General features: G+C 41.2%; 2 protein-coding genes across 3 annotated transcripts in view; one reads left to right on the top strand and one right to left on the bottom strand.

Annotated features, from left to right (window-relative positions):
• The first annotated feature begins 365 nt into the window (after positions 1–365).
• TBPL1 (TATA-box binding protein like 1) lies at positions 366–13613 on the top strand. 2 transcript variants are annotated; one of them, XM_033056060.2, is made up of 7 exons: positions 366–497; positions 6225–6411; positions 7034–7116; positions 8014–8077; positions 9809–9912; positions 9997–10091; positions 11922–13613. In XM_033056060.2, the coding sequence occupies exons 2-7, from the start codon at positions 6277–6279 to the stop codon at positions 11990–11992; spliced, it is 552 nt and encodes a 183-aa protein (XP_032911951.1). In that variant the 5' UTR covers positions 366–497; positions 6225–6276; the 3' UTR covers positions 11993–13613. The 2 variants fall into 2 exon arrangements, with proteins under 2 accessions (XP_032911951.1, XP_032911952.1); XM_033056061.1 differs by lacking the exon at positions 366–497 and adding an exon at positions 595–650.
• A 5334-nt stretch (positions 13614–18947) lies between these two features.
• SLC2A12 (solute carrier family 2 member 12) overlaps positions 18948–27698 on the bottom strand; it is a 30516-nt gene continuing 21765 nt past the window's right edge. The window contains exons 3-5 of the mRNA XM_033056727.1: positions 22746–22868; positions 20440–20572; positions 18948–19229 (exon numbers count right to left, since the gene is read on the bottom strand). Of these exons, the coding sequence (XP_032912618.1) occupies positions 19133–19229; positions 20440–20572; positions 22746–22868 (353 nt within the window). The 3' untranslated portion in view covers positions 18948–19132. The remainder of the gene's footprint in view (positions 19230–20439; positions 20573–22745; positions 22869–27698) is intronic.

Genomic DNA, 27698 nt, shown 5'->3' with positions numbered 1-27698 from the left:
CAGAAGCTGATGCAGAGGAAGCTGCAGCTGACCATGAGGAGGAACTTTACAGTGCGGGTAACCGCTCACTGGAACAAGATTGTCCAGAGAGGTTGTGGAGTCTCCCTCACTGGAGATACTCAAGATCAATCTGAACACAATCCTGTGCCGTGTGCTGTGGGTGACCCTGCTCAAGCAGGGAGACCGGAGCATATGACCCACTGTGGTCCTTTCCGAGGCGGCCCGCCCGGTGATTCCGTGCGGCTCCGGGGACGGCGGACGACAGCGGAAGCGCTGCAAGCGCGGCCCCCTCCCTCCCCTCCTCCCTCCTCCCTCCCGCCGCCGTGACTTCCGGCGGCCGCTCTAGCCGCGCCGCGTCTATGCCCGCGGCGCTGGGGATGTTTATTGTCGCGGCCAGTCGGCCCAGCACCCGGAGCGCCGCCGGGCGACCGGCACCCACCGACCGGCACCGCGCTGCGCCGCGCCCTGCCCGGCCCTGACCGCCGCCCGCCCGCACGGTAACGGCCGCCGCCCGCCGACGGGCCGCGCTCCTCCTCCTCCTCCCCCTCGCCGCGTCTCGGGTCCGCGGGCCCGGCCCGGCAGGAGCCGCCGCCGCCGCCGTTGAGCCCCCGCGTCCCGCCCCTCTCCGCCGCCGCTCCTGCCCGGCCGAGGTGAGGGAGGCGGTGCGGGGCCTCCCCGCCTGGCCGGGGCCCTGCCGGTGCCTCCCGCCGCGGTGCCGATCGCGCCCGGGGCGGGAGGGTGAGCGTGGCCGGGGCGGCCGGGGCAGGGAGCGGGAAAGGGGCAGGGCATCCTGCGGAGGAACGGCCCGCTCGCCGAGAAGCCCGGCCGGCCCGCGCCCGGCCCCCAGGGCTTTGTGGCGGCCCCGTGCCCTGCGGCGGCCGATGCCCGCACAAGCCGGCGCTGCCGAGCGGCGGAGCTCGGCGTGGCCGGGCCGCCTCGCTGCCTGCGCTTTGTTTGTGCCGTGCTGGCCGCAGAAGTTTCGGGCTGGGGTTGAGGGCGAGAAGTAGTAGTTACTGACCAGAGCGTTGTGACGCTAGTGCATATAGGGCTTTGAGTGAGATTCCCAGCAGGGGAATAGGAAGGGCACTCGTGCTTCCTCAGCTGGGACGTGCAAACGGTAAAAATGTTTGGCTGCGAGGGGGTGAGAGCCTTACCCGTTGCCTTAAAATATTTTGTTACAGCTAAACATTTTTACTTTTCTTATGACGTTTCATCGCTTTGGAATGGCCACCTAACTTGTTAGTTCTGACTTTTGTCATGGTTATGATGATTTTCCACGTATTATAAGGACCAAAACGATTCCTCTTAGTGCTTGGCATTCCAGCATTCCTGGATGTTTTAAGGGAAAAATGGCACAAACTTGAGTTCAAGTGCATCTTGCTTTGAATATGAATGGACCTTTTGATGAGAGAAAGATTTGAAGAAAATGGCGTGTTATGAATTATTTAAGTATGCTTTCTTGTCTTGCTCTATACACTGGTTTTATTCTTGCAAGTGGATTTGTGTTGGATGACCCCACGGAGATGCAGTAGACATCCAAGAGCAGAATTGAAGTCCTACTTGCTTATGATATAGCTGATACTATGACTCTGTGCATGAATCTAACTTAACAAATCCCTCCTTTGATACTGCCTTTGCACGTATTTGAAAATTTTCTCCCCCAAAATATAAATAGTCATGACTCTGCAAATCCTGAAAGTGAGTATAGTAGCTTCAAGATGGCCTTTTGATTTAGGCATAGTTTAACTTGCCACTGCAACAGTAAGTAAAAGCATGCCCCACTAGCTCAGTGGATGGAAATAAGAAAGTTGTTTGGAACCAAGGATGTTTTCCACAGACAGTAGTAGCTATGTTGCTCTTGGTTTCATGAACACCATATGTGTCTAAGGATTCAAGCAGATTTCAGAGGTCTGTCACCTCCAGCATTTCATATGGACCCGTTTCCTGAGGGGCTAAACACACATCTTTAAAAGTACGTCTTCAGTGGAAGGATGTAATCATCTCTCCCCATTCCTGGCAGGCTGTATTTATTCTCCATTCTCATATGGAAACGTCCTGTAGAGGTTCATGTTAACTTCTTCAAAGATGCCTTTCAGGCATTAGTTTGACAAATGTCTACTGACACAGTAGTGACCAATATTCTTTCAGCTGGGCTGTTGGAATTGTTTGTGGAGTTGGTCAGTTTGTGAACTTCTTTGGAGAAAGGTTAAAAATAACCAGTAAAAGTTGCTTATACTTAGACTGTTGGTGAAAAAGGTGTTTATTAAACTGTTCTGACCTTAACATAACCATTGTTAGATATCCCCCATCTACCTTTACAGCTCTGAGTTTCTTGGATCAAAGGTAGTCAAGAGCTTAAAATAATACTTTGTTTATATACCCCATCCCAAGTGCCTTTCCTCTTTCTTTGATGATGGTGCTGTGGTTGGTTTGGAACTTTCTGAAGACAGATTGCTTGCTTTTTTTAAGATTGTAAGATTTCCGCGCAGGGTGTTTTGTCTTCATGTGTGTTTATAGAGTACCTAAAATAGTATGTCTGTGATTCTAACAGTGGATGTAGTGGTAATGCTTTAAGAACTTGAGTGTTCATTCCTTCCTCCAAAGTATTTCCTATTCTGTGGAGTTTCTCTAGTTTCAGTGTAGGATACATTACAGTGTCACATATCCTTGCATTAGCTTTTGTTGTTGTTTTTTATTTTTGTGTTCATTATCATGCTTAATCTATCTACTTTTTTTTCCTTTCTGTTTTTTTTTTAATTTTTTTTTCTCTTAGGGTGATATTCCAGGTGTATCCCTGAAATCTGTGTTGAAAAGAAAGAACAGTCTTCTAGAATTTCCCCGATAAAACAAAACGATGCAAACTTCTGCAGAGATGTATTTACACTTGTTTCCTCTGTCAGGATAGGTTGTATTACGCTGATGTAAAACAACTTGAAATCAAAGTTAGCTAGTTTCTTGTGTTGGAGAAAGTCAAATGAAGTACATAATTTAGAAGAAATGCTGTACAAGTAGACAAATTATTTTCAAATTTAACCTATTGTTAAATTAGCATTAGCTGGCGAAACATAATTTTAGAAATGAGATTTAGATTGCCAAAATTCTACAGTTCAGATGAGAGAACCTTCAAAGGGCAAAACTAATGAACAAAACCTAAGCTGAGCTCAATAGAATCAATTTAAGCATTTGCAAATCCAGGACTGGAAAGAACCAGCTTCTCGGGCTGCTGTTTGGTTTCTACTCAGCCTCTCTGTTCTGCAAGTGTAACTGCTTAAGTGTGGAATATAAATAGACTTATATGTAAGTAACATTATTTTCCTCATTTTGCAGGACAGATATGGATATGCAGAAATTCAGGTTTTGGGAAATAACAGTTAGTGCTAAGGTATTGTGTATGAATAGCAGAGAATACAAGAGACAGCTGGGAAAGAGGAGGATCAGAATGTTCCAGCTGGTCATGCTTGCTGGAAATGCATGTAAATAAGAGCAACATCTTTCTTTCTTGGACATTGTTAGATATTTTTTGTAAATATGTTCTTCAGGGGTTTTATTGGGTTTTTTTTGTGTAGTCCATCCATTTTTAAAGAAAGTTTAAGTTGCTTTTGTTCTCATGGTTCCTCTGAATTTGAAGTTATTTAAGGCTTTAGAAAGAAAGGTAACAGGACGTCTTCTCTGTAGATTATTTTTTCCTTTGTTGTAAGTAAGGTGTGAGACATTAAAATGAATGCTTAAATCAGAGATTGTGATACCTTAATGCTTGCATACTGCTTGGTCACAAGTATCCAAACCTAGAAACATTTTGGTTTTCCCACTCTTTACCAACCATGCCTTGGAAGAGTTTTAGCATTGTATTTGTATGCTTAATAGGAATAGGTGTGTTCAAAATTATGGACATAATATATACAATTCCAAATTAAAAAGCCGCTCCTTTAGGATCTGATGTCTTGAGCTTTCAGAACATGGCTAATTAAAATGGGGGCACACCACTGTAATCTGTGTAATTTTTCTCCTCTTAATATCTATGCAAGTAGCCTGTACTTCTAACGAAGATACATTGTAATTGCTGAAAACATCCTTACTGACAGCTCCACAGCCGCCTTTTTGCCTTAATAATAGATCTTTCCCTTTTAAATTGTAATTTTTCTCTCTTATCAACCACTTTTTCCTTTGTTCTGAATGAGCACATGACTTTTCTCCCTGGATCTTTCTAAGATAAGCCATATTTTATGGGGACATTATCATACAGTACTATGGTTTGCTCAGATGTTAGCAACCTTTCAATGGTGTTATGCATGAAGCTGGTGTTCTTTCAGAATGTAGAGGCTGAGTGTGCCAGCAGATACTTGCTGATAATTGGGAGACGCTCCTTATTGGAGGTATCTTGTGTACCGTCTTTCCTGGGTTCCAGTAAATGAACTCAGCAAGAGCCAGGAGTTGGAGCCAGGGTGGAAAACAAATGCCTCTCTGAAGATGCCACTGGTTCCAGCTCTGTGTTGGCCCTGCCTGCATGCCATTCAAAATTTGCACATGTGCTATCTTTGGATCTGGTGCCATAAATTACTTGCCCAATCTGTAGTAGTCCATCAAAACCAGATGGGATAAGTAATTTCTAACTTTGAGCATTCATGTATTTTTTGGTTCAATAAAAAAGATTAGAAAAGGGATCTGGGAGTACTAATTAGTTACTGTTTGTTCTCTTCTTTGCCTGCATTCCCTCCACCCCCACACATAACCTTTGTTTTTTCTGTTTTCCTCTTGCTGTTTCTGCATCTCTTTTCTGTATTATCATCCATCTTGCCTTTTCTTATACTGGACAAGCCAACAATTACAGAATAATTCTTTCAGCACAGAACAAGCTGCAGAATGTAAGAAGTAACCATCACAGCAGCTGACCCAGTACCTTGTACACATTTGCATGTAGTTTGTTACTTCTGTGTTGTCAGTGAGCAGTAGTCAAAGATGCACCTTGAGTTCTTGATTACAGACTATGGCCTGATGTTTAGGAAGGTATAGTCAGATGAAAATACTGATAACATTAATGTTGTATCTTGAAGATTTCTAATATACAACATAAGGCAAAACCAAAGTGATATAAATACATCATAGTCTGTTAGGTATGTTATTGTTCTTGATGTGTAGTGTCCTGCTTCTTCCATGGCAATGACCATGTGGAGCGTTTCACAGGTGTGACAGTTTTTCTTTGATTTTGGTCATTGCTTTCCTTTTTGTTTATTTTGGATGAAATACTTCTAGTTAAAGTCCTTTTTGCTATATACCAATGATGTTGCTCTTGTCCCCTCTCATTTCTTCACCTGAGATTTATTTGAGATGCCTGCTGTCTTGGCTGTATGGTTACAGAAGAGATGTCAGGCATTCTTGGGCGGGGATGAGCGGGATTCTGTTTCCCAGCTGAAGTGTGTGTGAGGAGTGTTGCCTTTGATGTGCAGGGGCAGCCTGGATGCTTCCTGGGTGCCTTAGATTTGCAGTCCATGCAGTGAGTGGCTACCCTGTGCCTTCACAATTACCCGTGCTTTTCCTCAGAAACATTCCAGCTCATTGCCCATACAATGCCTTCCTGTGGGCAGTGCAGAGGGTCAACCCAGGCCAGTGCTGCCACCAGGACATTTTGTATAGTTTGCTTTAAGCTATGACTGGGAGAGGTAGGCCAAGAGTGCTGGATGAAGATGGGAAAGCTGTGGTAGCAGGCTGTCTACAGACCCCAGTTTGTGTAACTGGTGTTAGTTCAAAGTTATTCACAGGCTCATCCATTCCAACACAAATGTCAAACTGTTCAGAATTATCAACTTCAGCAGTCCGAGAAGTGTATTTTCCTGAGGTGTCTTATGACATCCTCACACAAGCTGAGGAAAGATTATCCACTGGCGCTATGGAAGAAGTTTCAGTAATCTTTACAGTGTCATAATATACTTAGTAAGAATTGTAACATATTTAACTGGCAATTTAAAATACTCTTTTATATATTTGTGTGTGTGTGTATGCACTTCAATGCACTTAATTTCTATTAAGTCTGGCAACATGGCTTTGAACAAGTTACCTCCTATTTTCTAGCACAGAGGATGCAGACCTCCCCCTCCCCTCACAGTGCTAAAGGAGTCAGAGTGTAGTAACTTCTGCTTCTTGTCTCTTTTAAGGGGCAAATGTATACAATTACATTAATAGGCAATTTTCTATTGGTATGTTTAATTTTTTTCATTTTTGCTTCTCAGGATGTGATCTTCGTGGTGAGCTGGTGGGAAAATTGAGTTGTAAATCACCCCAATGGATGCGGACAGTGATGTTGCACTGGACATTTTAATCACAAATGTAGTGTGTGTTTTTAGAACAAGATGTCATTTAAACTTGAGGAAGATTGCATTAGAGGGAGCAAATGTGATATACAAGCGTGATGTTGGGGTAAGAGATTTAGCATACTTCAATTATCTGTTTTTAGAAATGTTGCTTAAGCTGAACATTCTTCTGCTTAATACTTGCGTATGGTGGATAGAGAAAAGCAGAATTTTCTTTCTCTATTTCTCGTGCTGTAGGTATTTAGTCACTAATGCACTACTTACATGGTAATGGGAGTGATGAAATGCTGTCTCAGGAGACAGCACTTGGTGAGGTGAATATTTGGTACAAGGTATGTGATGAGGCCTCTTACACCTCAGGGTCTGTTTTGCCTCCCAAAATTTGATGTCTATGTCAAGAAAATATATCTTGATAAGGAGTCAGCAATGTCAAATCACTGTAATAAGAAAATAATCAGCATGGTGCTTGTAGTTTTCAACTTTTTATTCAGTGAAAAATACCTTCATTTGTGTACACTGAGTCATTGGCTATTTTGTTCTTATTTTGCTCTTCTCGGGAGCTAGGGTATTTTGATTACTTAAAGAGATGAAGGAGCAGTTCAAGTCTATCAAAACTAAAGGGCATTTTAGAGTAACTCTAGTTAATTTGGGTAGCAGGTAATTTTTTTTTTTCCAGTATGAAATCAAATTACTACTAATTTCCAATTTTTTCCACTTTTCTTTTTTAGAAGGTTTTAATGAAGCTTAGGAAACCTAGGATTACGGCCACAATTTGGTCCTCAGGAAAAGTTATTTGCACAGGAGCCACAAGGTGAGTTCATTAAGATTCCTTCTCTAACTCTAAGTCCTGGTGCATTTTAAAATACAGCATTGTAAATGAAGAAGAGGTGGTACTTGCTGCTGCTTAGATTGACTCACACTGCATTACATGTAGATCCTTGTCAAGCTACGTATTTGGGAGGAAGTTTTCTGTGTGAAGTGTTTGTCTCAGTGTTGAAATCTTAAACAACATCAATTTAATCTTCTTGGGGGAGCAGCAGGGAAAATTGGCTTATTAAGAAAATCCTAAAGAGATTTGAGAAGCCTTTAAGAATTCTGTGTATTTAGCTAGAATTTGAGACTTGGGAAGGTATGAGCTTTCCTGAGGATATCTCTTACTTTTTCACGAAACCCCACCTGAATTAATCAAGTTTTACAGTGTTGAAGGACTGGAAAAAAGCAAAAGCAGGCTCTCAGTTCAGATACATCTGACACTCAGTAAACTCTTAAGAGCTGAATTCCTTTAAGATATGTCTGCATTTCAAAGTAAGGATAAGGTAAGGTAAAATAGTAAATTTGCATACTTTCTGTGTATGATCTCCGTTCCAAAATTAAAGAGGATTGTTCAGGATGTTAACTCCAGACTACACATGATCTTATTTATCTGTTAAGGGCACTTAAAATCATGTATGATTAAAACATGTCTCTCACTTCAGCCGAAGCTGATATTCTTCAAAAAGGGCATGAAGGACTCCATTGGAATGTCTAGCTAGTTAAAATGTAATACTTACGGTAGGATGAAGTGAAGGCTGTCTCTGAGATCATGGTTGATGTGCTACATTGTATAATGGTTCATTTTATAGCCTGAGTAGCTATTGTTGTGTGTGTTTGTGCACAACCATGTATACTACTTCTGTTAATGCTAGACTGTTTTGTTTCTCCTTTATAGTGAGGAAGAAGCTAAATTTGGTGCCAGACGACTAGCTCGTAGTCTACAGAAACTAGGTTTTCAGGTAATTCTAATGTAAAAGGACTTGCATGACTCAAGCAATGCTGGTAGTTCTGTTTTTAGAAAGAAACAAAGAAAAGGGAGCATAATGATTTAGCAGTTACTGTGTTTTCTCTCAGATGCCCCTTTTGTGTCGGAATACGTTTTCCAGATGCTGGTTAAAGAGAAGCTGTTTTGTTTTGTGGATTTGACTTTTGTTTGGCAGCTCGGAGCAGTGCTTCTTCACTGGATAATGAGCAACAAAATTTGTTTAATATATGAACCACCCACAGATGTGTGGGTGAATTAGAATAGAATTTACAATATCTCAAAGGATTTATTTGGAAAATGCTGGAACTTCACTGTAATTTGAACATAATTTTCTCTCATTTCGGATGGAGTAGCAGATACATTTCCATCTTAATAAGGGCAAGTTTGAGCCTCTTAAATTAAAGAGGAAGGGGAAAAAGTGCTTCTGCATTGTCATGTTGCACAGCTGGAAATAAGCCAAGTAAAATACTGAGGACAGGAAACACCCTCTTTTATCTGAGTTTGGGTTAACATTACCAGTCAGGAACACCACATGCATTTCATGGTAAGAATTGAAAAACAGCAACATGAACTACTTAAGATGACACCATTTGGTGCTCTAAAACTTCCTGATAGTCTGTTGTGCTGTTTATATGCAAGTTCAGTTTAAGGACAATTAAATAGACACAGTAACTGTCATTTTTAGGGAAAAACTGCTTTTGATTATAGTACATAAAGGCAGTGGTGGCAACCTATGCTGGTAGTGCTGCATCAAATCCCAGCAAAAGTGTGACAATCCTACTGTCACAAATGTGTACTTTGCACCAGCCCTTTAAAGTTGGAATGGATTGTTGTCAGTGAGGTGCAGAGTACTTTGTGATGTACGCACCAAGTTTTGTCATAAAGTGAGCAGTTTGTGTTTTGAAGATTAAGTTGATTTAAGGCTAAGTTTTTTCTTTCTAACTATCCTTCTGAATATAACCTTGCTAATATCTTTCTAAAAAGTATAGATTGAAGAAGAACAGCCATTTAAAGTTTAGGCAATTGCAGAAAATGAGCAAAAGTTTCCCCAGTGACACTGCCAACACTGACCTCTCAGCAGTGTTGTTTCTTTGTGTGGTGGTTGTCTGTTGGCTATTTTGTTGTCATCTAACGTGTCTGTGGTAAAGAATAACTGAAAGTTATTCAAGTTTGAGTTGGGTTTCAGAAAGAGTAGAAAACCAGTTTGCTCTACTGGCCACTAGATATTTAAAGCAAAACAGTTGTCACATTTTTTCTTATTCTTAGCTTTAATACAAATGATGTATAGGAACAAGGCATTAAAGAAGTTCGCAACAATATTTAAGCTTTTTCTCTGCTTTGATATTCCATGAGCTGTTAAATTTAGTTTCTTTTCAGTGGGGAGGTTTTCAGTTTCAGTTGAGTTTCTGTGTCTCATCCTTAAACAGCGCTATAACCATACTGCTGTAGTGACCATGATACAGCTGTGAGGTATCTAGTTCAGCAGTTACTCCACCACAAAAAGATAATGTAAATTATCTGAGTCCATTAACTACTCTTTAGATGCCTGTTAGAAAGGCATCAGTCTCAAGGTTCTAATTTTGTCTCATCAAAATATTCTAAGTTGTAGCCTTGTTTGTTTTTTTTTTTTTTTTTTTGCAACCCATGCATCTGACTTGCTGTAAAGTAAATTTCTAATGGTTTTTTTTCCATCTCTTTTGAAAAGGTAATTTTCACAGATTTTAAAGTTGTGAATGTTTTAGCAGTGTGCAACATGCCCTTTGAGATCAGATTGCCAGAATTTACGAAGAATAACAGACCTCATGCAAGGTATGTAGGACTTTAAAGAATTATCTTAAGCTTTTATTTTTCAGTTCTAGATCTCTCTTTTTTACTTTTCATTTTGTTTTCTAGTTATGAACCAGAACTTCATCCTGCCGTGTGTTACAGAATAAAATCTCTCAGAGCTACCTTACAGATTTTTTCCACAGGCAGTATCACAGTTACAGGTATTTTAATGTCAAAAAATAAATATTTAACTTGTTGGGAATATTTAACTTTAGAGCCAGTAGGTTTGGAAAGCAAGATGTTTAAAACAATCAAAAGATAACGTTGAAAGGATTTAGTTCCCCCTTGCTAACACCTAGCTTGTTTTTTAGTGAAAGTGCCAGAAGAGTTACAGAGAAAGTGTTATTATTGGTAGGTTCAAAAAATTGGGTAGACTGAGTGTACACAGTCTGGTTTTTTTTGTGAAACCAAAAGTAAAATAGCACTTAAGAATGCAGGTAATTATTGTTTTTTAAAACATTTATGTTTTCTTCCTTTTTTCTTCCATTTGTAGAGATGTTAATTACACTGCATTTAGCATAACATCCCTTTCATAAATACATATTTCCAAACTGCAGATTTATGGAAACTCAGAAGATAGTATAGCATTTTGTCATAAATGAAGTTCACCAAATATAAAAATATAAAAATATTTCATTAATTCCGTAAAAGATAATAAAAATCAATAGCATGTAATAGAAAGAAGTATTGTTTCTTTGACTCCAAAATGAGAAATGAGGGGGTTGCTTACGGAGGTTGTGTAGTTTTGTTTTATTTTTTCCTTCTCTTATATGCCCTAGAGTGATGATCCAGTTTTTACATCTCTTCACACTTACAGCAGCATTTTTTTGCTGGAACTATTTGCCTATTCATATTCTCACTTTTTGAAGGTTTCTCCTTTCCTGAGAACTTCCTTTTCTAATAGCCGCCAAATTTAAGAGGGTGCAGTATCTACCTAGAAGACAGGTATCTTTCACCAGCCTTGTTTTAAGCTGAGTGCTTCACTGGACCAGTTTGAAAATATAGGAAGAATCCAATTCTTGTCCAGTTACTTTCTGACTGAGCATATAAAACAATAATTACTTAAGTAACTTATGCTTAAGTTATTGGTTTTGGGAGTCATTTAGAACAGTTCTCTATACTTGGAAGAAACTCCTGAGGTGGGGTTAAAAAATCCCGGAGTTCCTACTCATCAAAGCATGTGAGAAATTGCTGTTCTTTATTTTGCATCACCAAGCTTCTATCCAGAATTAGTATCTTCTGGCATGTTACTGCTCACTTATTTTATCTTAATTTTTCATTGTGTAAAGTGGTCTGGTACCAGCAGAAAGCATTGCTAGGTCACTTTTCCTTTTCTTTGCCTGGATACTCATAGATGACCTCCATATGCTTCATCCTGGGATGATAAAACCATTCCCTGGCTTGCAGGTTTTGTTCTGAGATCAATGATGAAGCTATTTGCAGAACCCAGGATACAAAGTAATGGTCTATAATTTTCAAACCTGAAATAACCTTGTTTGAAATGTACTTCAGATAAATCCAACATTATTTAACAGTAGCTTTTGTTGGTAGTTTTTTAAAACAAGTGCTAAAAGTGGCTAGGCTTGAAGAAATACAGATTCCTAGAAGACTGACATAAGTAAAAGAGTTTTTTTTTACCTCTGCCACTCAACGTCTTCCCTGGGCTGTTTAAGCCAGTAACTTGAAAATCAGCCAAGTTGTTATGAAATTAAATGAGTATTATTTCTCTGTACTCTATCCATTGACAAATGTACAACATCTTGCAGATTTATTCACAAGAGAAGACTTTCATGTGAAAAGTGATCAGAGAAAAACTGTTAAGTTAGGGGAAATGGGGGAGAACTTATTGTCTGTGGTATGAAGCTGTGATTGCTAATAATATTAAGGGTTTTTTTAAAGGTACTGTTGTATAAATTTCTGATTCCATTATCTTTCTCTTCCTACTGCCCTTTTTTTTTTTTTTTTTTTTTTTTTTTTAAACTGTCTCTCAGGGCCAAACGTAAAGGCTGTTGCCAGTGCTGTGGAACAGATTTATCCATTCGTGTTTGAAAGCAGGAAATAAATTTTGTAATTCACCACTTGATGGTTAGGTTCCCTAACCAAGCACCTTCAAAGACTGCTGCACATTGGACTAAAAGCAAAAAGGAAAACTGGACCAACCATAGCAGAGGAATACAGACTCTTTTACTTGCTCATGGCCACAGTATAGACTCCAGTTCTTTTGGATTTTACTCTTAACAGTGCTGTATTGTAAAAACAGAAGTTTACAAGATATGAAATTGCTGCTTTTAAAAAGACATTCTATTTATTTTTGCAGTAATTTCTGTGTATTCATAAGCAAAGCTGTCACGATGTGCACTACCTTTAAGACTTTTTTTTTTAGCTTGAGCTTGTGTTTTATTTGTGAATAGTCTTTTACATTTTTGTATGCTGAATATTGGGCACCAAAGAAGCTGTAAAAGTTATCTTTTTCACCTGATGAATGTGCACAAATAAAAGTTTGGAAAATATTTCTCTTCATACCTGTTCTGTTATGTTCCTTCCCTTTTTATATTACGATTAAAATTGTATAGTTGCAAATTAATTTGAAACAATGTAAGAATAGTCTTTTGCTGATACCTTCTGTTTGTAGTATGTGTAAAACTGTGCGTGGGTTAGATTGAAATCTATAGTAGTTAACGTATGTTTATCTGAGGATGAAATTTGGTTTGTTCCCAGTTCTCTTAATTACATGCCAGACTTCAAGTATTTTCTTGTTATATGAAGAGAAGACATTTCTAAATATAAAGGTCTACAGCAAGTGTTTTCCTGTAGATGAACCGTAGAATATGCTGAGTTGGAAGGGAGCCATCAGGATCACCGAATCCAACTCCTGGCCCTGCACAGGACACCCCTAGAGTCACACCATGTGCCTGAGAGCATTGTCCAAATGCTTCTTGAACTCTGTCAGGCTTGGTGCTGTGACCACTTCCCTGGGGAGCCTGTTCCAGTGCCCAACCACCCTCTGAGTGAAAAATGTTTTCCTGACACCTGTACTAAACCTCCTCTGACTCAGCTTCACGCTGTTTCCTCAAGTCCTCTCACTGGTCACGAGAGTGAAGAGATCGGTACCTGCCCTTCTGCTTCCCCTCGTGAGGATGTTGAAGACCACAATGAGGTGAGGTCTCTCCTCAGTCTCCTCTTCTCCAAGCTGAACAAACCAAGTGACCTCAGCCCCTCATACGGCTTCCCCTCCAGACCCTTCACCATCTTTGTGGCCCTCCCTTGGACACTTTCTGATAGCTTAATTACGTTATCAACTTATGAAGCTACTGTAGAAAAAACAACTGCCTTGTCCACCTACTCAATGCAAAAGAAAAAAACTTAAATGTGAACTTCAGGAAAATTGTGCTTCAACTGGAGAAGATGCTGTGGTCGCTCTAATCCAGCCCCAGCCTATTGCTGAATGATTAACACAGACCTTTTCTACACTCTTCTTACTGTATACTGTTTTGATGACAGGAGCTGCCACCAAGCAATGATGCTTGATTCTGGCATGTATTATTATTGGTATTAATCTTGGACTTGGAAGCCAGTAGGTGTTTCTCTCAATAAGTGCACATTTGAAGCAGAAGAGAGGTGAATGCTTAAAAGTAACTGCAAATGCTACTTTTAAAAAGATACAATAAATATGTATAAATGTATTTATGTCTTTTTTCCCTATCTCACTGAACAGAAAAGTAACACTGCATGCTGCAGGTAATGTTAAGTCCTAGAGGGTGCTAAAAATAGTAAACTGAGCTGTTACTGTACCAGAAATCATAGCTTTGAAAGAAAGGTGGAAGAACATCTGGAGGAAGGAAATGCCTGGCATGATGGATTTCATCTGCCTGAGGGGGTGGTGTAGGACTTGGGGCTGTCCATAGTGACTTTGTGCAGAAAGTATGTAAAGGAAGGAGTAGTATAGAAAATGCTTCACCAAATCTCAGAACAGAAAGAAAGAAAACTTTGCCATAAGTCAGACATGGTATGTTCATAAAAGCCTCTGTGTAGGTGTCAGAGAATGGCTTGGGTTGGAAGGGACCTTCAAGACCATGGGCAGGGACACCTTCCACTAGACCAGGTTGCTCAGAGCCTCATCCAACCTGGCCTTGAACACATCCAAGGATGGGGCATTCACTACTCCAGGCAACCTGTTCCAGTACCTCACCATCCCCACAGTAAAGAATTTCTTCCTTATGCCTGATCTAAACTTACCCTCTTTTTGTTTAAAGCTGCTCGTCCTTGTCTTGTCATTACATGCCCTGGTAAAAAGTCCTTCTCCATCTTTCTTATAGGTTACCTTCAGGTAGTGACAAGTTGGAATTAGGTCTTCTCTTTTCCAGACGGCCAATCCCAATTCTCTCAGCCTTTCCTCATAGGACAGGTGCTCCATCCCTCTAATCATCTTGGTGGCCTCCTCCTCCTCCTGTGGACTCACTCCAGCAGGTCCATGTCCTTCCTGTGTCTGGGACCCCAGAGCTAGATGCAGTACTTCAGGTGTGGTCTTATTAGGGCAGAGCAGAGTTGGAGAATCCCCTCCCTCGCCCTGCTGGCCAGGCTGCTTTTGAGACAGCCCAGGAAACAATTGGCTCTCTGGGATCCAAGTGCACGTGGCTGGGATGTGTCCAGCCTCTCATCCACCAGAACCTCCAAGTCCTTCTGGGCAGAGCTGCTCTCAATCTGTTCATTCCCAGCCTGTGTCGATACCAGGCGTTGGCCTGGACCCAGGTGCAGCACCCTGCACTTGGCCTTGTCAAACCACATGAGATTCATATGGGCCTATTTCTTGAGCTTATAAGAGGGCTTAAAACCATGAAATTATGATTAGTTGAGTTCAACAGTCAGAGAATTCAATATAGCATGCTCTATGTAGCAAAGCTTGCTACACCTAAATTTTCTAGTTCGTATCAAATAATGTGGACCTTGGCACTCCTGACGTAAATAACGATTTTGTTCATAGTCAAAGAGCAATAAACAAACCACCATTAGGGAACGCTAGTTATTATTATTACAATTCAGAAAAAGAAAAAACAGAAGGTATTTGAACAATGAACAAAATTGTAATGGGTTTTGAGGGACAAAGTGTAGTCCCAAACTGATGAATGAGGATTTGGCCATTACAACTACAATAGCTATTGTAGATTAGGCTTGCCTGTTCAGATCAAATTACAAAGCTCTTGAGTGCTACCAGTGAATATCTGGAGCTTTCATGAAGCATATGTGTCTCCTAAATTTATCTGTGGAGAAAGAGGAACATTTTGCTTTGTTAGCACTGCCACGTAGTGTGAAATCTGTCTCTTAGAACAAAAATGAAAGCTAATAATGAGCTACAATGTATTAAAATGGGCACTGGTTCTTTTGAACTGTTGCCTAGATCCACGCTAGCAGTTTGAAGCCTTTGTAACAATCCATAACAGAGCCAAAAAGCACACTACCAAACTTGCAGGGTAGTATTGAAGAAAATAATAGAAATAAAAGACCCCTTGAAATATGTGCCCACCTGTCCTTCAAGCTCTAAGGGAGCCTCAAACTGTGAAAACTGTGTTTTAAAATTTCTGATGATGAAAGGCATGTGGTGGTGTATGCTTATTCTCAGGGATATCACTTCTTTTCCTACTGCTCTAAATAGGTAGGTTCCCACCTCAGTTTGGAATAGGCTTTGCTGCTGATGCCTTTGACTGTGTGGACACACAGCCCCCCTTCCCATTGTCACCGGTTAGCGTTTGTTCCTTTGCCGTGTTGCGCTGCCTCCAGCCAGGCTCTCACTCAATAGGAGATCCAGGCCAGACTGTGTGTCCCAGCATGCTGGCTCTCACCCACAGCATGGGGAGCAATGCTTTGCATAAACTTACCTGTCAATCAATCATCTCTTCCTCAGTGACAATGTTTCCTAGAGACTGTTCATCTGTCCCTGGTTTCTCCATGTGGATCCCATGCAAAACTCCCCACAGTGCTCAGCTGTAGCACTGGAAGTGCCACAAAAAGTTCATTTCACATTCTTTAGAGAGAAGGGTTGGTACTATTTATACACCCTACTAAGGGCAGTAGATTGATAACTCTGACTCACTGCTGGCTTGTGGGTTGTCACAGCTACTGGAACTTTTCCTGCAGTTTCTAGCATCATTCTCTGACTTGCAGTTAGTGTTACCAAAGAAATTTGTGCTTACATTTTCGGAATTGTATCCTGCTTTTTTCACAGATTTGCAAAGTTCTGAATTTCAACCTAGTCTTTCCCAGCTTAGTGTTGCCTGCATATTTCATAAACATACTCTGTTCTGTAATCCAGTTCCTTGATGAAGATACTGAATAATTTTAGATTTGGGACAAGTTTCTTTGTGGAGTGCTTCAGAGATCCAGGGATGTGATTTGTAAAATGTTTTCCTTTTTTCCATTGTATTTTCATAGTTGATGAGATGGTGAGTGCCAGCTCTGTGTCATCAGATGTGCAGGCTTTGTTATGAAAGACTGCAGAATTATGGCTACATTTATAGACTATATAAGGCTAAGCCTGTAGGACTACAATTGAGACTGTGGCTATAATGATTTTAAAAACCCTTGACTACAGCATCATCACTTTTAGGATTTATCTGAAGGTCTATCACTGTCTCATTAGTAAAACCAGTGTTGAAACTATCCTTTTTTCAGGAATGTGGCATTTTTATTTATTTTTTTCTGCACTAAATAGGTGTGCACAGGAAAAGTTTAGAAGAGCTTCCAACGGTCCCAAAACCTGTAAACTGGGGAGACAATTTCTCTGGTGTGTTCTAAGTTAAATTTATTTTTGTAAGGACATTCAGAAAATTTATTACAGCAGAGGTTTGTTTGGGAAGCTGCAATGCTGAGAAAGATTTTGCAGAAGCCCCTTTCACTAAATAAATACAATGTAATAGAAATTTAAAGCCAGTACAGGCTTGGATTGTATGTGCAAACGTCTGCTATCTAGAGGCAGCTATCAGAAAACAATACCAGCCAGAGCAAATGGGGATGTAAAAGGAAATGCAAATAGCCCACTCGCTGGTAAAGTCCAGGATCAGGAAATGGATTAATTTCCTGCAATATAGTCTTAAAATACAGTAATACTAAATATTACTGGATTTAATCCAAATCACTTGTTAGTATAAGAATGATGTTGACAGCATATTTGAAAGACTACCCAGAGTCACCTTAATGTTTCTTTTTCTGAAGCTGACTTGGTAGAATGCATGACATTGCTAACCATCCTCCAGCACAAACATGAAGCAGGTGAAGAGATTTTCATTAGACATCAGTGCTATAAAATTAAGGCTCTCATGCTGAGGTAGCTAAATTTTCAGTGACTTCAGGGAAATAATGGCCTTGGCTTCAATAGTTTGTTTTCAGTTTTTGAACATGAGCTCACTGTCTTGACCAGGCTTGTTTGTATAAATTTGTGATGTCAGTGTCTAGAAGTGCAATCTGATCAGAACTGATCTGCTTTGCTCAGAAGTAAAACTTTATCTGTGTCAGTCAGTCACTTTTCCTTCAGTGCAGAACACAGTCAGGTGGTTTTAATGGTATGAGACAGCAAATAAAGTGGGATCACGTGCTTAGTTCAAACTAGTATCTCCACTCCAGCTGACTCTGTCAGTCTTGCTGCCTCAATGAAATGCTGGAAGAAATGCCACATTGTGGCTACAGAAAGAGTCAACATGCTTTTAAAACATGCTTTGTTGTTTTTTTTCTTTAAAGAAAGAACCATTTATGTAACTGCTAATAAATATTTATCTACTGATCACTCTAACAACATCTATTAACCTGCTAAGAAAAAAAAAAGACCAATGTTGTTTTATGAGAGCCATAAGGATAACCCTTTGTAGAAGCTTGATGAGTACTTCAGGATACATTTGCGGAGCAATAACCAGGAATTGGAAATAATTTATGATCTGCAGTGATTATGGTTCCTGAACTCCGTGTTCTGCCATGTACCACACAATTCTCACTTTCCGAGTCCAAAAGTCAAAGTCTAGTGTGCCCTGAGTTGAAAAACAAAATTATTTTGGCATCAACTCTGGTACCTTCAGTTTCCAACTTTCTTGGAAACGAGAGGCCAAAGAAATCCTCTCTCCTCTTCTGTAAGGCCGTCGTCAGTTTAGATTGATTATGCAAATCATAGAATCAATAAGGTTGGAAATGAGCTCCAATATCACTAAGTCCAGTCTTTGACTAAACACCACCATGCCAACTAAACCACAGCACTAAGTGCCACATCCAGTTGTTTCTTGAACACTTCCAGAGATGATGATTCCACCACCGCCCTGGGCAGCCCATTCCAATACTTAACCACCTTTTCAGTGAAAAAATTCTTCCGGATACCCAGCCTGAACTTCCCCTGGTGCAAAATGAGGCCATTTCCTCTCATCCTGTCACTGATGAAGAGGTTCACCCTCACCTGGCTAAAATATCTTCTCAGGTAGTTATAGGGAGAATGATTCATTTAATGTCCCACATTAAACAATTTGACAATGTTTTCTGAGTAGTATTTCCTAGGTCACTGAATCTTGGCCCTACTGAGAAAATCTATTTAAAATTTCTCTTACAAATTGACTGTGCTCTGTGTTATAAATAATTAAGTTCAGCTGAACAAGATCCTTTTTCAAATCTTAATAAGCTGAATCCTACATTAATTTATAAAAAGTTTATATCCAGTAGTTCTGCACTAATGACATCCTTTGCATTCCGTAGTTGTCCATTTTTGGTTCCATAGCATTGTTTTCCCTAACTTACCAACAGAGAGTTGTTAACCCTTTTCAGCCCCATTTTTGCTAACCTAAACAGATCTGTCTTTGGTAGGATCCTTGAGACTCTTTCTTCTCCCTGATTCTTCTTTGCACTTTTTCCAGACTGAACTCTTGTTGAATATGAATAGGAGAACTGTGTGCAATATTCCAATTTCCATTCACCTCCTGTATGCAAGAGGTGAATAACCTTAGGGGATCTGAGGGATGCTGGTTTGAAACAGACAGAGCCTAGATTTCCAGTTAGTTATGAACTGTAACAACCTTTAATGTTGGCTGTAAATTGCCACTGAAAGTTCTACCAAGAAATAAAAAGAGAGTATCTTGTGTATAACAATACCACGTATCCCATAAGAGTGTGAGCATCACAGAGCATTTTTCTTTTGTCAATCCGTTTTTTGGTGAAGGCTGCTTTGCTTGTCCCGCGTCTAGTAGAGCTGCTCTTTCTCTCTCTTGGCAAGTTCCACGGGCACCAGTTTCTCTCTGCGCTGGCTCACCCTGCACAAGGGCGTCCTCACGGATTTCCTGCAGAAGCACAAAACCCCGCACACGTTGGGCGCTGGGGCAGCCGGCAGAGCGCTCTCCCTGCGGCACACGCCTGCCTCTGCGGGGGGTGCTGGGGGTCCGGCAGGACGGCAGGATGGCCCGGGATGCCCCGGGATGCTCCGGCGGCTGCGGGCGCTTCCCCGCCTGCCCGCGCGGGGGCGGCCCCGCCGCACGCTCCGCCCGGAGCGCCCGCGCACCGCCGGTCCCGGTCCCGGTCCCGGTCCCGGCTCCGGCAGGGAGGGATGCCTTTCTCTGAAAGGAGGGGAAGGGACAGCCCGAGGGCCAGCGGCAGCACAGTGGTCAGTCCGTAAACTGATTAGTCCATAAACAAGCTCCTTCAAGCCTGGCTGAATGGCAAATACTCTCCTGTAGTCTAAAAAATACTAATACAGGATGATACTATGTTGGTCACACGTTAATTACTTTTACCGACAAAATAAAGTGTCTAGACTCGTAGGTTAGTTTAGGTCGAAAAAGGCCTCTAAAATTATCAAGTCCCGCTGTTAAACTAACACTGCTATCTTCACCATGAGACCATATCCCCAAGTACCAGATCTAGGTAATTTTTGAACATTTCAAGGGATGGTGACTACACCACTTCCCAGGGTAGCTGCTTCCAACACCTTACCACTCTTTCAGTACAGAAATTTTTTGTAATATCCAATCTAAGCCTCCCCCCATGCAATCTGAGACAATTTCTTTTCCTGTCACTTGTTGCTTGGGAGAAGAAAATGACCCTCACCTGTCTACAGCATTCAGTAAAGACAAAAGAAAAACTCATCTACAACAGCTAACAAAATTCACATCGAGCCTAGAAGTGACACCCAGGAAAAGCTAATTTGAAATACAGGATCTCTCCTTCCCATTTTCTGCATGCAACTCAAAACACACAGTCCTAAATGCAAGATCAGAGTTGCCCTCCTATCCAGGAATGCCAGACAGCAAAAGTGCTGGGGAGCTGGGTTTGGCTGCAGGTGCTCCTCAAAGGGGTGCTCAAAAACCACCTTGCCTTTAGGACCGGTCCTTCAGCACCAACAAAATGTTTGGTTGGCAACTGAAATCAACACATGCAAGCTCAAGCCTTGAGAGAATTGGAAAAATCCCACATAGTTTCCTTTTTTTTTTCAATACGTTGAAAGGCTTTGCCCCTCTGGCACTTGGGGGATGCAGTCACATACTTGGTACTTACCGTTTAGCTAGTTCCATGGATATTTGCTCCAAAGAGCATCCTTTCGTCTCTGGTATAAACATGATAACAAAAGCCAGTGATGCTAGGCTCATTATTGTGTAAATGAAGCACACCCAGGACAAGCCAATGAGCTCTACAAAGGAAGAAAATGTGTCTTTTAAAATTTTCAAATATTGCAATTTTTCTTCCTGTTGCTGTATTTTATAGGATACAGCCCCTCATGCACAGGAGAAGTTAAAAAGAAACTAGGCTGCTATTCTTAGCTCACATATACCAAAAAAGAAGAGTGGCTTTGCTTTTTCTAACACACCTTATGAAAGAAAATTAATGAGTTCATATTGGCCCACTTGGCATGAACCTATTGGTTTATTTTACTTGCAATCAGTCTGGATGAAGAGAGTGAGTAGTCATTGTTACTGGTTTGTGGGAAGGCAGTGAGGATCATGAGTGCCTTGAATTTTTGCCTGTCTGGTTTTGGTACACATTCTTTCTTGGAGCAAATCCAAGCATTTTTCACACTATTACAGTTGTCTCCAGCTAATCCTCCCCACCTGTCAGTGCCCAGCATTTCCACTGCAAGTCATGGCTGCTGTGCCAGAACTGTTCCAAGAGTGAACTCCTAATGGGGCAATCCAAGAACTAGTGTTTTTCTGAGCCTACAGTCCAGGGCAGGTATATCCTCAGGCCAAGGGATGCATGCTGCAGCCCCTGGAACAAAAAGCATACACAAACCCAACCATCTGCCGCAGCTCCCTTAGCCCTTTTCCTGCTAAGATAAACCTGGGCAGTTGAGACATTTGTCAGTTGTGTCATGAGCTGAAAATTGCAGCTGAAGCTTCTAATCCAGCTGGTACCTCTGCATCAGCACCTAAGTGCAGATGCTGCTGGCCACTGTGACCTCCATGTGTATTCCTTTGTCAGAAGAATTCCCAATCCTGCCTTTCTGCTCTAGACAAGGAATGCATATTTTCTTGTACTTACACTTTCATAAATCCAGATTAGACCCAGTTAAGCCAAGGGAGTTACTGTGGCTTTGTAGTCTTTGAAACTGAGCCCAGGATAACAGTGAGATGTACACTAACAACTAACACTGCATGACAAGAGGGACCCCCCCGTGAAACAGCTGACACTGAGCACCTGAGGTCTGTACTAGGTGGTTTTGGGGACATTTCCTTTGGAATAACTCAAGTCTGATCCAAAGACTGAGCAAGCGCTGGCAGCCACACTGCCTACAATATGCATTTTGTCATTTGGTTTTGTCCAAAAGCTTGTGCAGCTCAGAAGTGCAGTTCTGTGATGCAAACTGATGGGTAGTGAGTGGGAGTAATTGGATGATGTCCTTTTGAAGAAGACCCTTGATACAATTAAAGTGAGAGTGTGAGCACAGTGAACTTTTCCTGTCATATTTTTCCTACTTTTAATCAAGACAGTACTCAGGATGGAGGATGTGTTTTTCTTTCTCTCTCACTCTTTTTTTTTTTTTTTCAAAGAAAGAAAATACGAATGTGAAATTCATTTTAGTAACAGATCACACTAATTTTCAAATCTGTCTTGAAAAACTTCTAATGGGGTGAAAACTACCTTGACATTTTGTGAGTTGTTTGTCTGCCTCTGGTGGAGAGTAATGTAGACTTTAGGGGAATTTCTGCTCTCTTATATATTTTGATTTTCAGCACATATTTCCCTCACAATTAGACTGAAAACTAAAATTTGCAAAGCCTCATATTATATAGAATTATAAAAATTAATTTGCTAGTCAACAAATTTTAGCATCAGTATTTAGCCTTCCCCTTTGATTATCATCACATTAAAAGTAATATATGGTAGTTTATTTTCTCACATTAAAATGTGAAAGACTTTTACCTCACAAAGACATTTTTTTCTAAAGGAAATTTTTTGAAAGCCAAGACATTCCTATGAAAAGGAATCAATTAAATGGGATTGGGTTTAAAAATTTCTGATCAAAAAAGCTGTGGTCTGATCTAGAACAGAACTTGCAGTGATTTCAGAAGAGGCAGGACTTAATCCAAAACATTCTGTATTTTCAGCCTGCCAAGGCAGTGGTGTTTTTAAGACCTGAGTGTCACAGCCTGTGGAGCTGATGTGCAAGTTGGTCTGACAGCCAGCACTGTGAGGCTGAAGTTACTGGCACAAAGATGTGGTGAGAATGGAGAAGTTACACCGACACCTAAACAGAGATCTTGTTTCCTGGGCTTTCACAGATGCAATTTTAGCAATTCATTTGTAAAAGACTTATTTTGCCCACTGGGAGAATATCAACTTGGAAAGACATGGAGAACTCTTACCAGTTACAGTCAAAAACGTCAAGGAGATGAGGAGATTTATACCCCAGTTCATGCTAGATGTCAAAGCCATGGCCCGTCCTCTGATCCCACCGGGGAAAATTTCACTCAGGACCAACCAGGACACTGAAATACAAGGAAAAAAAAATTATTCATTGGAAGGATGGCTCTCCTTGCTGTAAATCTAGGTAGTCCATGGATTCAGGTGAGGCCACCTGAAAGAATAAGTTGATTTTCAGGGTGTTAGGTTTGCGACAAGAGCCCACACTCTGCAGGCAGCATGTACAGCAATCAGCCTCACCTCATGTCACCATCCCCTCATCCCTGCCCGGTGGGTGCCTGAGCCAGTGACAGGTGGCACTGGGCTGGGGAGGTGAGCTCTGACTGCACATCTGGGTATGAAAGCGAGTTCTGACTGAATAACTCTTGAGTGACGTAACACTAATGGAAGTGGGGCAGCAAACCAAAGCAATCCTCAGCCTCAGAGGGGCATGGTGTGTTTATGCAACTTTATAAATCAACCTGCCACACTGAAGTATGCTTGCTATTCCAGCTCTCTACTCCACATAAATGAGATTGCTGAGGTATAAATGAAGAGAGAGGGACTGATTTTTGACTCCTTCATATCATGCCACACCACACTACAGGTGATCTAAATGCTGGTGCTGCTGGCTCATAAAAGTAAATTCAGACACGAAGAGCTGGCTGTGTAATCACCTTGATAGCAAGAAAAAAAAAAGAGAGAGACACGTTTTTGTACCATCCCTGATTATCATAAAACAAATGAACAAAAACCCAATCCCAAACAAACACAAATCCCAGCCAAAAATCTGCTCCACCCTCGCCTTTTGTTGGCAAACAGGATGCATTAGGAGAGTTGTGGGTTAGCAGATGACTGGCACAAGAGCACCGAGGTACACTTGAATGAGCTGTCTTCAGACCCTTGGACACAGCCATTATAAACTGCTCATCTGTGCTGTTATTTCTGCAAAATGACAGATGGGAGTTTACCCAGAACTTACTTGCACTGGGCAATCTAAAAGATACATTTTAAAAACAGGCTCCTGTACTTCCAAGTGTGTTTCATGCTGCACTATCCCTTTGGATGTTCGTAGAATTCCTGTGTGACAGCGCTGGTAAAGATAGGGGGGAAAAAAGCGCTCCAGGAGGAAACTAAAAAGGACTAGCTCAAATGGGAAAAAAGCCCCTGAGTTTAGAGTCAACAGAGCAGATTTGAGCAAATTCTAGATTTCTTTGTACCATAGATTTGAATTAAAGGTTTTTTTGCAGACTTGGCCCAGATTTTTATAATTTTAAAAAAATAATAAAAAAAGCCCCTTCAGTCCCACCATGGGAGTAACCCAGAAGAGTGATAATTTTATTACAGAGAATCAAGACCACACTTCATAATGGCCTAAGCCTGCTGGGCATAGTCAAGTGGCCATAACACAGCCACCACATCTAACAGCAGCCATAGAGAGGCCTTTGTTTCTTCTTTTTTTTTTAATGACTTGGATCACATCGAGCTTTAACACACCTGCTGCTGACAAGGAAAACGTTGCTGTAAAGAAGTACCCTCAGTGCATTCTGTGGAGCAAAGAAGTGAACTGGCTTCTCAAGCAAATGCTTTTCCCTGCCAAGCCAGCTAGTCCGGCACCTGAGCACATCCACGGGGATGTCATGACTGTATTTTGCACCCCCTCAGCAGCAGGGCCATTGAAACTAGTATTGTTAGTGACAGTACTTCAGGACCTAAAAGCCAAGCAGCAAGTAAGCAAGAGGCAAAGGAGCCCTCCTGAGGTGTGCATGCACAGCCCATGCACAGTTCACCTGCACAGGATGGCCTGCCAGCCAGCACACAAGCTCGGCTGCAAAAATTGTTATACATGAAAAATATGCAAAAGGGATATTTACCATCGCATTAGAATTAAAATAGAGGTTGAAAGAATCCACACTCACTTTCTGCTGGTCATAAACCAATCCCCAGGAACAAAACAGTGCTCTGGGTACTGGAGGATGGCTCATGCTGCAGCTGAAACTGTGGCACTGTGGCAACTCCAATACCATGCAGCTTTCCAATGACAGACTGGCCCTTTCGGCCTAACTGATAATTTATCTGGAGGTTTGAATTGTGTTGTTTTCCTGTTAAGAAACCAAAATACTTGAGGATCTACATCAGCTGTAATAGTGGTTAGCTGCTTTTATTGCAACCACTTATTTAGTTTAGACAGATGCCACCAAAACACCAGGGCTGTTCTTCATGTCCGCTAGTGGTAGCTACACCCATTGGCATGGCCCTGACCTCTGCTTAGCTGGCAAGGAGTGGATAGGCTCATTCCCCAGGGGAGAAACAGCGTTTGTAGAAATCTGACACTACAGTCTGTTTACTCATTTCCCCAAGCTGAAGCAGCAATAACCATCGATTCTTTGCTTTTAGCACCTCTCTGGGATTGTGTTTACTATTTGTACTTCTGCCAAAAAGCAGCAGCTGCTGTAGGTATGGCAGGGATGAGACTTGCTCTGGGGAGGCCAGCAGCTAAGTTCAGGCTCCCATTCATAATGACTGCTGCTACCTTCTGTGCTGTCCACACCACACTGCAGAAATTTAAACTCCATGCTCCCAAAGTCGCTGCCAAGCCACCCCTGTGCTCTGCCTCCACCAGCCTAAGCAGTGGCATTCTACAGGGGAAATGCTGTCCTTGAAAAGAGAATCCAAACACCACCCTCCAGCCCCTAACGCCTCCATCTGCTGTGTAATCCAGCAGTATTTCCAAAGGATGCTGCGACAGTAACCACACTGCACACACTGCAGGTTTCAGTCTCACCCCTGGCTGGTGTTAGTGGAATGGATGAGAAAAGAGCTGGTGATCCCCAGGTCAGATGCAGGTAAGAGATGAGGCTGAGGACTGAACAGCAGGATTCTCTGTGCTTGATTCAACAGCTGCAGGATTTGTTGCTGCTGGCAGTAACTCACCTTTGCTGACCTGCAGTGTTTTGTGTGTTGACAGCAGTTAAGAAAAATTGTGCAGTTTAATGGTCCTTTATCATGGAACAATATAGAGAAAAGAACACACACTGCAAATGCAGACAGAAATACTGCATTGGATCAGAAAGCTTAACTGTTTCATTAAATATCACAGAAACTAGATGCCCTGATATGCCTTGCCCAAGTGGAAAGAGCAGAAGATTCAGATATAATAAACAGCCCCATGATCACGATGGTGACATCCACTTCTAAACAAAGTCACAAGCAGGAAACAGAATAGTAATGGAAGATTTCAGCTAGTCCCATTAAGACTGAATAAATTGCATAATTGAGCACAGTGCTGGGAGTACATTTTACATACCAGAGATAATGGTTCCTTTTAGCACTTTGTTGGCTATTTAATGAGAAAACCAGGCAAATCGTGCTTCAGTGCTGAGCCTGGGTAGTTCAAGACGCAACCATGACCAAGATGCTCTTTTATGCTGATTATAACATTTAAAAGTCAATGTTCTTGTAGAAAGGGAAAAACCAAGAGCTTACCACATTTTGTTTGAGAGGAGAACAATATTAACATAAGCCTGCTTTCTATAAAGAGGAAAAGGGCTTCAGTTGTGCTCTGGTGAAAGTTTAAACTACATGGTTGAAGGCTTAAAATATACATACAACTAAACAAATAAGAAATAGTTCAGCACAAATAAAATACTGAATGAAGAAAACTGTTAGAAATAGGAATGTACATTTAGAAAATATGTACATTGTGTCCAGATAAAGAAAACACAGTATGATTGCTGAAATGTTACTTGTAATATCATCATCAGGCAGCCAAGTGTTTTGAGAGTGCTGGCTGAGAGGATGAGGGGCCAGGACGGAGGCAATGACATCCCAGTATTAAAGAAAATATTCCATGCAGGAAGGGGCTAGACTGCTAGACTGAGCTCCTAGCTGGAGATAGGATAAAGCTGACTAGTATCAGCTGGAAAGGGGGGATGCGTACAGTGTCTTGAAGAAGAGTCCTAAGGAAAACCATGGCATTTTGAAAGAGGTAAGGAACACAGGGTTAGAAATGAATGAGCCACTGTGCTTTTCATTCTTAAAGAGCTTTGGTGCAGTGTTGTGGGTTAGAAGAACCTTGAGTTTAGTCACATTCTAAAATATACAAACCAAGAGAATCCAAGTGAAATCACCAGGTACAGCAGTTAGGTGAGGTTTTGCTTTTTCACACAATGTGTATTTCAGCCGTATTTCACTTCCTTTTGAAAGTGTATTTCACTTTCACAAGATACTTCCAATATGAAAAATATTGGTCAGTTAAAACATTAAATGCTGGGTGTCAAAACATTATTTCTCCATATGTGTGGACAAAAGAACCATACAGCACTATTGTTCACAGTAAAACCAATTCCTCAATATATTTTTCCTGAAGTTTCTAAACTACAAATTGGCTAAAGGACACCTGTGCATGCGGCATGGGCCTCTTCTGCATTGTCTCGCAGCACTTGTTATTGGCTGGAGGTTAATGTGGTTGGAGGCAGGGCAACACACTAAGTTGACTTTTTGTCTGAGCTAACATGGCCAAATTAATGAACTTTATACCCAGGCAAAGAGATATCTCAAACTTCATGTGACGTCTTCCTTACTTCCTTACTTCCTTACTTTACTTCTGTGCAGTAAATAATTTTTAAGAGGAGAAATTAACATACATCAGAGAAGCAGAAAAATCTGAGAATAACTGAGAAATACCATGAGCTTCAGGGTGCTCAACATTCAAGTGAGGTACATGAATGAAAAACGTCCTTGTTTTGACCTTTTCCTGCCAGGAGGTAGAAGCTAATTGGAAGCTGCTCAGCAGCTCTTATTAATGAAATACTAGATTCCCTTGGTATTCATTTGTTGCTTAGCCTTTTTTTTTTTTTTTCCTGTACCTGTATTGTGTGAGACCAAATTCTTTATGGTGAGATTCAGAAAATGGC

The sequence above is a fragment of the Catharus ustulatus genome, chromosome 3 (genome assembly GCF_009819885.2).
Source record: "Catharus ustulatus isolate bCatUst1 chromosome 3, bCatUst1.pri.v2, whole genome shotgun sequence".
Classification (NCBI taxonomy): Eukaryota; Metazoa; Chordata; class Aves; order Passeriformes; family Turdidae; genus Catharus; species Catharus ustulatus.
The sequence above is the reverse complement of the archived record's forward strand: the minus strand, read 5'-3'. Positions and strand labels throughout refer to the sequence as shown.

Coding starts and splice junctions, on each gene's coding strand:
- TBPL1 (XM_033056060.2), top strand. CDS start 6,277: ATGGATGCGGACAGTGATGTTGCACTGGACATTTTAATCACAAATGTA. Junction 8,078..9,808: donor TACAGAAACTAGGTTTTCAG/GTAATTCTAATG, acceptor TCTTTTGAAAAG/GTAATTTTCACAGATTTTAA. Junction 9,913..9,996: donor AATAACAGACCTCATGCAAG/GTATGTAGGACT, acceptor TTTGTTTTCTAG/TTATGAACCAGAACTTCATC.